Source organism: Bufo gargarizans, chromosome 4 (genome assembly GCF_014858855.1).
Source record: "Bufo gargarizans isolate SCDJY-AF-19 chromosome 4, ASM1485885v1, whole genome shotgun sequence".
Taxonomy (NCBI): Eukaryota; Metazoa; Chordata; class Amphibia; order Anura; family Bufonidae; genus Bufo; species Bufo gargarizans.
In genome coordinates this window covers 22,633,628-22,646,212 of record NC_058083.1, presented here as the reverse complement: position 1 = coordinate 22,646,212, position 12,585 = coordinate 22,633,628, and the positions used below count along the sequence as shown (strand labels likewise).

Sequence of the window (12,585 nt, the reverse complement as noted above, 5' to 3'; positions counted from 1 at the left end):
TGAGCAGTTCAAAAGGACATCAGTGTGTCCGTCCAGGTCCTGCACCGGACGGAGGACAGGGAGTCTGAAAAGCTGGACTGTCCGGCCTAAAACTGGACCTCTGGCCACCCTAGGGAAGTCACAGTTAAGGGGATGGTTTGTGTTAAGGGGCAGATTGCTGTAGAGGCCACTGTTAAGGGGACAGGGTGTTGTGGAAAGCACTCTTAAGGAGATGGGTTACTGTAGAGGTCACTAATAAAGGGGCGGGCTGCTGTGGAGGTCACTGTTAAAGGGACAGGGAACAGTGGAGGTCACAGTTAGGGGACGGTGCGCTATGGAGGTCAGAGTTAAGGGGCGGTCTGCTGTAGAGGTCACTGTTAAGGGGGCGGGGTGTTGTGGAGTTCACATTTTAAGGGAACAGAGATATGTGGAGGTCACTTGGGTTATTGAGGAAATCTCTTAACGAGACGGGGTAGTGTGGAAGTCACTAATAAAGGGGCAGCCGCTGTGGAGGTCAGTGTTAAAGGGGAGAGCACTGGATGTTACTGTTAAGGAGGCAGGCGGCTGTGCAGGTCCCTTTTAAAGGGGCGGGGTACTGTAGCTGTCACTGTTACAGTGGATACTGTCAATATCTTTTAACGACACGCACAGACATTAAATCAAATAGATGATATAGAGATTTTTCTGCTATGTCTGGAACATGGCCACCATCTTCAAGTCTATACTGGATCAAAGGCAAATTTTTCCGATGGGAAGGTGGTCATGTAGAATGTTAAAGAAGACCAGCAAAGTTGACATGTTCAATGTGTTGTCCCTGGTGCTGAATACAGAGCTGTAGGCTCTAAAGTTTTGAGCTTTCTGTGTTGATAACTTTTGTACCACAAGAGATATCGCAAATCGTTTTCTGCTATTGATATGCTACATGACCCCCTTCTCATTGGAAAAATTTGTTCTTGATCGAATATAGCAGCTTTCAAGATGGCAGCCTTTTTCCGGACATAGCCTAAAATAGGGGTCAGCAACCTTCGGCACTACAGCTGTTGTGAAACTACAAGTATCAGCATGCTCTATTCATTTTTTTTTTTTTATAAAGAAATCCTGCATAGAGCATTTTTTGTCCGCTCTTTTCAGTAGATTCTGCAACAGGTCCTGGATGCAGATGTGAACATGCCCTATATAATATTTTTTTTTGCTTTGTGCAGAGGCTAATCTGTGATGCTCTAGAAAGAATCAGTCTCTTTCCACCTCTGGCAGCTGAAATTAGCCACTTCCTACTCTCCCTATAGAAATACCACACAGCGGTATTTATCAGTCCGTTTCTCTGCATATTTTCCGGATTGCGGCCGGATCGCCGGCAGACCACACTATAGTTAATGGGGCCGGATGAGATTCCGGCAGCGATCAGTAAACGCTAGTGTGCAACTAGTCTAATATAGTCTGTGTTTCTTTTAGGCTACTTTCACACTAGCGTTCGTCGGTCCGCTCGTGAGTTCCGTTTGAAGGGGCTCACGAGCGGACCCGAACGCAGCCGTCCAGCCCTGATGCAGTCTGAATGGAGCGGATCCGCTCAGACTGCATCAGTCTGGCGGCGTTCAGCCTCCGCTCCGCTCGCCTCCGCACGGACAGGCGGACAGCTGAACGCTGCTTGCAGCGTTCGGGTGTCCGCCTGGCCGTGCGGAGGCGTGCGGATCCGTCCAGACTTTCAATGTAAGTCAATGGGGACGGATCCATTTGAAGATGCCACAATATGGCTCAATCTTCAGGCGGATCCGTCCCCCATTGACTTTACATTGAAAGTCTGGACGGATCCGTACGAGGCTATTTTCACACTTAGCTGTTATATGCTAAAATAATGCAGACGGATCCGTACTGAACGGAGCCTCCGTCTGCATTATTATGATCGGATCCGATCGAACGCTAGTGTGAAAGTAGCCTTAATCTGTTTTGCAGCTATAATTTATAAAGAACTTTGTGCTATATTTGTAGAGGAACTGCTGAGATAATATAACATTTACATGTGCTTGTATGTAAATTCTAGATATGTTTTTCCATTACATTTCTAATTGGTTACTTTGATAAATGCTTCTATTGGTTGTATTGATATTAGTGTGTAAGGTGGGTAGACCCCCAGTCTATAATCAATAAAAGAGTTCCACGGGCTACACATGGAAGAGAATCCATTACACAGCAAAGTTGTCTGAGTCTTTGATTCTTAGGCCGTCTTTCCTTGGCACAGGGGAAAACCATTAACCAATTTTAATCCCAAAAACAACCAAGGTGAAGTCCCCAAGTTTGGGACTTGTCCTAAATTGCAGCAACACTATTTCTATTGGAAGCTCTGCAGTAAACTGAGAGCATGTATGTCCACTAACATTCAGCTCATTAGTTGGACATGCACATTGCTACACAGCCTGACCACTAGGTGGTGATATATTATGTAACTCATTACTGGATCCTTTATTTATTTATTTTTTATTTTATTTTTACAGCATGTAAATGACAAATATGCTTCATTTCTTATGTAATGAATATGACAAGAAATCGTGGGATAATCCCTTTCACCGAACATACCAAATAGTCCTGAATTGTAGCAATGTTGACAGCCGATTTCCTCCACTGCCTCTGATATACCAGGTCAGTGTCCAGTCCATATGCATGCGCCAAAGATAAAGCTTCTCCATACTCTTCATTATCAATCTGGAAAAAAAAAAAAAAAAAAACATTTGAGAATAATTAATAACGATTTGTGAAAATATTCATTTTAGATCAGTTAAACTATTCTTAGTTTGTTGAGTTGATAATATATATACAGAAAATAATAAATCACCAAATCTCATGAAAATACAGAGAACCATCCAAACATCCAACGAAATACCATAGTATAACCGTACAGTATAGGGAAACAGAAACCCGTCATCATATCGCCTCATTAAAATGCAGGCCTATCACACTGGCCCATGAAATATGCAGATTCATCATAAAAGCTCACAAAGAATTGTCATCATAATGTCCAAAAAAAATTGAAGACCATGCTGAAACTTGGAAGCTCATCATAATATCAGAAGACAGCTGGATGCCCACCATAATGGAGAGCCATTATAATACTTGGTCAAGAAGGAAGGTATACCATAACTTCCAAGAAGAACATAAATTACCTCAAGATCAATAAAAATCAAATGTAATATACAGTACAGACCAAAAGTTTGGATACACCTTCTCATTCAAAGAGTTTTCTTTATTTTCATGACTATGAAAATTGTAGATTCACACTGAAGGCATCAAAACTATTAATTAACACATGTGGAATTATATACATAACAAAAAAGTGTGAAACAACTGAAAATATGTCATATTCTAGGTTCTTCAAAGTAGCCACCTTTTGCTTTGATTACTGCTTTGCACACTCTTGGCATTCTCTTGATGAGCTTCAAGAGGTAGTCACCTGAAATGGTTTTCACTTCACAGGTGTGCCCTGTCAGGTTTATTAAGTGGGATTTCTTGCCTTATAAATGGGGTTGGGACCATCAGTTGCCTTGTGGAGAAGTCAGGTGGATACACAGCTGATAGTCCTACTGAATAGACTGTTAGAATTTGTATTATAGCAAGAAAAAAGCAGCTAAGTAAAGAAAAACGAGTGGCCATCATTACTTTAAGAAATGAAGGTCAGTCAGTCCGAAAAATTGGGAAAAAACTTTGAAAGTGTCCCCAAGTGCAGTCACAAAAACCATCAAGCGCTACAAAGAAACTGGCTCACATGCGGACCGCCCCAGGAAAGGAAGACCAAGAGTCACCTCTGCTGCGGAGGATAAGTTCATCCGAGTCACCAGCCTCAGAAATCGCAGGTTAACAGCAGCTCAGATTAGAGACCAGGTCAATGCCACACAGAGTTCTAGCAGCAGACACATCTCTAGAACAACTGTTAAGAGGAGACTGTGTGAATCAGGCCTTCATGGTAGAATATCTGCTAGGAAACCACTGCTAAGGACAGGCAACAAGCAGAAGAGACTTGTTTGGGCTAAAGAACACAAGGAATGGACATTAGACCAGTGGAAATCTGTGCTTTGGTCTGATGAGTCCAAATTTGAGATCTTTGGTTCCAACCACCGTGTCATTGTGCGACGCAGAAAAGGTGAACGGATGGACTCTACATGCCTGGTTCCCACCGTGAAGCATGGAGGAGGAGGTGTGATGGTGTGGGGGTGCTTTGCTGGTGACAGTGTTGGGGATTTATTCAAAATTGAAGGCATACTGAACCAGCATGGCTACCACAGCATCTTGCAGCGGCATGCTATTTCATCCGGTTTGCGTTTAGTTGGACCATCATTTATTTTTAAACAGGACAATGACCCCAAACACACCTCCAGGCTGTGTAAGGGCTATTTGACCATGAAGGAGAGTGATGGGGTGCTGCGCCAGATGACCTGGCATCCAAAGTCACCGGACCTGAACCCAATCGAGATGGTTTGGGGTGAGCTGGACCGCAGAGTGAAGGCAAAAGGGCCAACAAGTGCTAAGCCTCCCTGGGAACTCTTTCAAGACTGTTGGAAGACCATTTCAGGTGACTACCTCTTGAAGATCATCAAGAGAATGGCAAGAGTGTGCAAAGCAGTAATCAAAGCAAAAGGTGGCTACTGTGAAGAACCTAGAATATGACATATTTTCAGTTGTTTCACACTTTTTTGTTATGTATATAATTCTGCATATGTTAATTCATAGTTTTGATGCCTTCAGTGTGAATCTACAATTTTCATAGTCCTGAAAATAAAGAAAACTCTTTGAATGAGAAGGTGTGCCCAAACTTTTGGTCTGTACTGTATATCACACTTCCAGTAATGACAAATACAGCTTCCACAGTATTGTCAGGGCCAACTATAGGAATGGTAATCGGTCAAACCCGCATACCTTCCTCTGGTAGAGTTCTTCTGGTGTTGTCGACCTCAGACTAACAAGCCTGTACATTTTTGTGATGGTTCGAGGACGTTTGCGAGGAGGGGCAAAGCGTTCCATCTCGGTGGCAAAGTACAGCCCTTGTTTGATGTAAGACAAATATCTGTCTTTGGCCGACATCTCGTCATCAAAGTCAGAATCTTGATCTCCGTATTCCTCCTCACCAGCTCTGCTCTCCAAGCGGGACCTTTTTGAAGCAAGTTTTACTTCACACTAAAAAGAACAAAAAAAAAAGCAAACAAAAGGGGTAAAAAGTGACTGGTTGAGAGGAGAGAGCGACAACATTTAGGTAATTTATTAGATTTTCGTCACAATTATATAATTTAACAAAAAGTTTCCATAAACAGTATACAACAAGTGTGAAAATAATATAATATAAAACACTTAACTATAGAAACACATAAAAAAAAAGACCATTAAAATCTAATCAAACCAATGATTCATTATATCGCTTCAATAATGCTCTAGGACAATGTTTCGTAACCATATCAGATCCAAGCAGTCAGACAGCTGGCTACATTGTGTAAAAATGTTAAATAAAAACCTATTATAAAGCCATTTTGAGCCCAAAATACATGTAGATTAATAATACAAAAAAGCCTCCAAAAGGTGTCCACAGCTTTCAAGTAGAAAATTTATCTTCCAAACATTATTGTACTAATCTAAAGCTGCACAAAGTAGATCAACACATACTTCTTGTGACAAAATGAAATTCTATCTGCAATTTTTTTCCCATCTGATAGAAAAGTATTTAATAAGTCTTCTTTTTCCCTGTACTTGCCCAGGCAGAGAGCCATGTCTTCTTCACCGCCAAGCAACTACATTGCTCAGTGAGCAAGTGACAGCTTTCCCGCTGCTTCACAAAAGATCATGTGTCTAATCCCTCATTTCTGATTCACGGGAAAGGTCTGCCGTGTACGCTACAATTATTCCTCTACCTGTCCCTGATACATGAGACAAGTCACAAAACAAATGTACCATTTCAATAAATTCGACATTTAGAACTAAAGGTAAAGTCTTCAGCTGATAGAAAGTACAAGAACACAAAAAGAATAAAAATGCAGCTTAGAGCATATATGTACAGTAATGTTCCTGGAGATCCATGGCCACGACCACCACATACACCACATACACCTCACTTTCTTCTGCACCAGTGAAGCATCCATTTACTGCCACCCGTCAAGGGGGCCTGTCATCTCTCTCGGCATGTCCATTTTAGCCAATACTTGTAATCCCCACGAGATGATGATTGTGGAGCATCTTTTCTCATAATCCTGCGTTGTGCCGTTCCATTGACAACTGGGTGTGACTATTCCCCTTGTCAAATAGGTGTGTTCTTATACAGTCTGTAAGCTTGGACAGAGCCAGAGTGTGCAGAGACACCCCCCCCCCCCCCCCAACTGGTATCACCGAACTGTCAATTTACTTATACATTTCTAGGAGGAATAACAGCAGAATGGCATAAAGGGGTATTCCCCATCTGGGACAAAATGTAAGATAGGGGCTGGTCCCACCACTGGAACCCCCCCTCTTTTCTCAAAAGGTGAGACCTGCACCAGCGATATGCCATCAATGTCCCAGATGAAAGTACCCCTTTAATAAGTTGACCTACACTTAAAGTGGTTCTCCAGGAATTAAGAAAATAAAATTACTAAAAATACTGAAATATTACATTATTATAAATATATTCCCAAATAACTTTCATTAGTTAGAATGGCTTGTTTTGTCTGGGGAGTTATCATTAGGAGAAATAAAATGGCTGCCGTCCTATTAGCACACACAAAACCTGTCCTAATCACACAGGAGGACAAGTTACTTCAGAGCCATGAGCTAAACAGCTGCCTCATCCTCCTCTCTGGTCTGCTTGTCAGGGATTATGATCCTGAACACGGCTGATAAGATCTTCAGCTGAATCTCTGTGGGAATAGGAGTTCATGAGAAGACATGAAGTACATAGAGGAGGAAGGGGATGGCTAATGAGCAGCAGCACTTGTATGCAGTCTCCATTACAAGTGTTTCCTGTCTGTCCTCTCTATACTTCATGTCTCCTCATGAACTCCATTCCTACAGAGATTCATCTGAAGATTTCAGCAGCTGTATTCAGGATTATAATCCCTGAAAAGCAGAGCAGAGAGCAGGATGAAGGCAGCTCTTTAGCTCAGTGTTGTGAATTAACTTGTCCTGCTGTGTGATTAGGACAGGTTTTGTGTGTACTAATAAAACGGCGGCCATTTTGTTTCCCCTGATGATTGCTCCCCAGACAAAACGAGCCATTATAACTAATGAAAGTTATTTGGTAATATATTTATAATAAAGTAATATTTAAGTATTTTCATTTTCTTCATTCCCAGAAAACCCCTTTAATATACATCCACTGTATGTCCACTAGACTAATCTTGGTGAACCAATATCTATCAGATACAGTGCTCTTTTCAACTCAGACTCTAAAAACTAGGATATGCTTCCCAATTACTCTCATAATACACAACAACCACTCAGGTTAAGCTAAGAAAATGGCTAACTGTACGCAACCAAGGGGCCTGACAAGCATCCAGATTTACTCCCCCGCAGATTGACAAGTTATTACTACAGGGCCATAGCAGGGGGTTTATAGGGAGAGACTATGGACGGTGAAAAATCTTTACTTAATCAATATATTAAAATCAATGCTTGTCCTGAAGACAAAATCACATGCACACGGCAGAAGAAAAGGATGACATGGCTCACGCTGTGCGCTTAACGAAGGACCAACCGCTGGCATTTATCATAGGCCAATGATTAAGTGCGCTGCGTGGAACATGTCAGCGTGACGGCTTTCTGTTTTGCTCTGCGCGTGCCTCTTTATTGTCTGGACTTTGCTAGATTATTTTATTTGTCTATTGGGTAAAACATGTTCGCTTTTAGGCACGATACTGCAGACCAATTGTATCGTTATCACTGCGGATTTATGAAACGTGACCCATGATGATGTAGAGAGAAGACTTCTGTGGTTCTCCACCTGCAGCGTCAAAGTAGACAAGGTGGAAACCGCGACAATTACCCGCGAGTGGAGTAGGGCGGCGGGCTGTCAGACTCAGTACCTCATAACTACGCCTCAGGGGTGATGTAGCATAAATCTCAAAATAATACTAATTTGGCTTACCGCCATGTATATTACATGTAAGTAGCAGTGTAGATGTGATGATGCAAGTTTCCCTACAGAGACTAATGGCAAAGAGACACATTAGGGCTGGTAGCTGGTAATAGTGCCATCATCATCACTGAAGTCCAGGTTCGGGTGAAACAACTCACCTCAACCACTTGATAGCGCTGCCGCAGTTTCTTCTATCTTCTTTCAGCAGGACCTGATGAAAGTGGATGAGGTAAGTTGTTGTTTTTTTGGGGGGGGTTTTAACCCCTAAATGGCCATAATCTTTTGCATTCTGTCTTAAGAATGCTATTATTTTCTGCTATAACCATGTTATAACGTAAAATAATAAAGTGAAGTTCGGATTCCCAATTACTTCAATGGGGTTCGGGGTCAAGCTCAGCTCCTGAACCGGAACTTTGACCTGAAGTTCAGGCGAACCCGAACTTCCACGGGTTCACTCATCCCTAGTCATGAATGTTAAAAAGCGGACAACCCCCTTTAATTTTCTCTACATGATAAATGCCATTTGTTGGAGTGAGCTTGCCCCTTTAAGAGGTTTCGCCAATAACGAGCAGTCATAATAGAAGTTTCGTATTGCTACAATATCTCCTAGTTTGTAGTATGGAATTTTCGGCAGGTAGAAGGGGGGAACAATGTGATTATTTCCATCTTCATTCTTCTTATTCTCAGCAGAGTTACGTACAGAACGGTGAACACGGTAACGGTAGAAAATGTTATCAGAAAATTTGGGCTAAGCAGGCAGAATGCTTCCCATTGTACAGCCGGTTTCCCCGGGGTACAATCAAGTATTCAAAATAAATGAAAGCTTCCGCCGGACACAGGCACAATAATTCTAATGTGTTTAAGCCTGGTAACGTAGCCCGCGAGCAGCGTTCTTAGGTTATTAAAATGACTGACGGCTAAAACAATTTACTTTCAATTTCTTCAAGCAGCGCTCGGGGGTTAGGGGGCAACTCGCACAGAAACATACAGGTATTATTTGCAAATTCTCTGCAGGATCTGCTAAACAGTCTTGATTCGCCACTCGTCTGTGTAATCCTCCTCCCCCTCCCCCCTGCTCATCACTACTGCCACTTCAGCTATACAACCAAGACAAGCCTATTTAAATGTATATATTTTCAGATAACCCGGTCATCCAGTGATGAGCAGCTTAAAATGAAAATTTCCTCAGCGTTTAGAATGACAACCACATCTCACTGCATTTCAGGCAGCGTGCTGTAGTTACTTTGCCTCCCCTGAAAGGTATGTATTAGTACCTACTCGTGTCTCCCATGTAATAACAATTCTGGAGCATCTATTCTTATAACGGTTTATTATTCCTGCTAGAAGGTATGGATGAATTACTAGCAGTTTGTAATGAAGGTCCAGCTGGATGCTACCAGTTGGAGGCGTGTCCCTGCACAGTCTGACACTATCCAATCAGTGCTGCCTGTGCAGTGACACACCTCCAACTGGTGACACCCATCTGGACCTTCATTGCAAAAAGCTAGCGATTCATTCACAACTTCTAGCAGTAATAATAAAGAAATGGCACAACATAGAGCCATAAGAATAGATGCTCCAGAATTGCTATTACATGGGAGATGCAAAACAGACATGTCAGAAGAGGCGACAGCTCTTTAAAGGAGATGCCCACTAAATAAGAAGATATCCATAAGATAATGTTTTCATCTGAAGTCGATTCGCTCATCCCTAAATATAACCATGCCAGATATTCCCATGTCAAATCCTAAGGCTTGTTAAAAAGTCAGATTTTGACTCATAGGGAGCCCCTTCCACAAGGTGGCGCTAGCGAAATGGTTATTTTTCTTTGGAGATTTTTTTTTGCATATTCATTTCCCATGCAGCATTGCCAAAAAGTCTGGAGTACTTCCAGTAGTTCCCCATACAGGACTGGTCTCAGCACCCTGACTCCCCCCACTACATGCTGTTGCTTAGATCCTTACGCTTGCCCATTTTTCCTGCGACACTTCACTTGCTGACTAATATATCCCACCCCGTGACAGGTGCCGGCATCACTTTGATAGTCAGTGTCATTCACTGCACCCGACTGGTGTATATTACCATTTTATCTGCATAAACCAGTATTACATGTGAATATATGAAACTTTGAAATATAACCTATTATGCAAACGTGATATCTTCCTGACCTTACAGTCTATAGTATCCTATTTTTTGGCTGCAGGCCTAATACAAGGCCCCATGCGCACGACCATATCCGTTTTACAGTCCGCAAATGGTGGATCCGCAAAATACGGAGCGGTCCGTGTTGGATCCCCATTTTTTGCAGACCCATTGACTTCAAAGGGTCCATATTGTCTGGATGAGTATAGCACATGGTCTATCTTTTTGGCGAACTGTCATAAGGATGCAGAACACACACACGGATCCCCCCTTTGCTTCCTGCATCCGTATTTCTGTTCTGCAAAATTATAACTAGTTCCTCAAATTTCAGGAAACAGTAGGTCCGCAAATAAAATGTGAATGGGATACAGAACGCAAAAATGGATATGGTTGTGTGCAAGAGGAAAAAAAAAATTAAAATTTAACTTGTGTTTGACAACCCTACGCAGCAGAACTGTAAGACGGACCACAAAACCTCCGGGCCGCATGTTATCGCATTAAAAGTATATACCCATCCCGTCACACTTAACGGTCTCTAGAGATAGTTGATATGGTTTATCTTCTCCACGATATTCTGTGGTTTTGATCATTATCCATCTTTGTCTTTGTGTTTTTTCTTTGTCTTGAAAATACACATTTTAATTTTCGTAACAAAAGTCATGTTTAGGCCTCATCCACACGAACGTATTTTGTTTCCGTGTCCGTTCAGGTTTTTTTGCGGATAGGATGCGAACCTAATCATTTCAATGGGTCCGCAAAAAAATGCAGACAGCACACCGTGTGCTATCCGCTTCCGTATGTCCGTTCCATAGCCCCGCAAAAAAGATAGAACATGTCCTATTCTTGTCTGTTTTGCGGACAAGGATAGGCATTGTTACAATGGATCCACACAAAAAATGCCATATGGATGTCATGCGTTTTTTTTTTTGTTTGTTTTTTTGCGGATCGCAAAACACACATAGTCGTGTGCATGAGGCCTTAAACCAGTAAAACACGGCACATACTGTACAGTACAAGATGGTGGGGACCACATTTATCTAATATATGACCAGCTTAGGCGACTTTCACACTGGCTTTTTGGCTTTCAGTTTCTGAGATCTGTTCAGGGCTCTCACAAGGTCCAAAACGGATCAGTTTTGCCCCAATGCATTCTTAATGGAAATGGATCCGCTCAGAATGCATCAGTTTGCCTCCGATCCGTCTCCATTCCACTCTGGAGGCGCACACCAAAACGCTGCTTGCAGCGTTTTGCTGTCCGCTTGACGAAGCAGAGCCAAACGGATCCGTCCTGACACACAATGTAAGTCAATGGTGACGGATCCGTTTTCTCTGACACAATCTGGCACAATAGAAAACGGATTCGTCCTCCATTGATTTTCAATGGTGTTCAAGATGGATCCGTCATGGCTAAAGACATAATACAACCGGATCCGTTCATGACGGATGCATGCTGTTGTTTTTGCAGATCCATGACGAATCCGCAAAATACGCTAGTAGCCTTAAAGGGTTTGTCCGGTTTCAGTAAGAAAACAGACAACACTAGGGAAAAGCCTGCCATTAAAAAAAAAAAAAATTGTGGTACTTACCTTGCCACTCCAGCACCACTATTCCGGTTCTTCTGGCCAGGTTGCATCGGCCATCAGTGCACTGCTGAGGCCAGTGACTGGCTGCAGTGGTCACATGTAGTTGTGACATCACTACTGGGAAAAGGAAAGCGGTGGAGCGGTTTCAGCAAGGTAAGTACTTCTTTATTCTTTACTGCGGGCTTTCCCCCATATTTGTCCGGTTTCTTTCTGAAACTGGACAATCTCTTTTTTTGGCTTCTGAAGCACCATCATAGGGGACAATGCACCTGCGACTCAGCAGCACATGAAGAACCAAATGGTGGCACTACAGAACTGCAAGGGCTATATGAGCCTCTGTACAGCTGGCACTGCCAGGCCCATTGATACTTTCTGTATTTTTGTACTTTGTATCAACAGGCATTTGTTAAGCCAATAACTATATAAATATGAGCTAAAATAAAAATACATATAAAAATTCCTTTATAAATGTTACCTCCAAGCTGAGGAAGCCTCCGTCGTGAGCGGCAGTAACTTGTGGAGAGGGTTCAAACCATTCGCAGGATTTCCCCAGTAAATTCTTTAATGTTTTCACAGAAGACACCGTCAAAGAGCCAGAGCAGCGAGCCAAAATCACAGCATTGTCCGCCCACCAATTAACATCAATCAGCGGATAATAGGATTCTTTATCTGGACGCAGACAGAGGACATCAGCGCATTAGAAGACACAGTAACCGTCATACAAAACCAGGAGAACACATTTATGTTGGAAATGACTTGAAATAAGCGTAGGGCGTGTTGTCTGGCATGTAAGGATCGGGT

The 12,585-nt window shown here is 42.5% G+C and overlaps 1 protein-coding gene across 1 annotated transcript in view; it reads right to left on the bottom strand.

Annotated features, from left to right (window-relative positions):
* Positions 1-12,585, bottom strand: part of NBAS (NBAS subunit of NRZ tethering complex) — a 678,694-nt gene that overhangs the window by 552,919 nt on the left and 113,190 nt on the right. Inside the window, 3 exon segments of the mRNA XM_044291127.1 lie at positions 2,551-2,676; positions 4,882-5,139; positions 12,260-12,453. Coding sequence (XP_044147062.1) covers positions 2,551-2,676; positions 4,882-5,139; positions 12,260-12,453 — 578 coding nt within the window.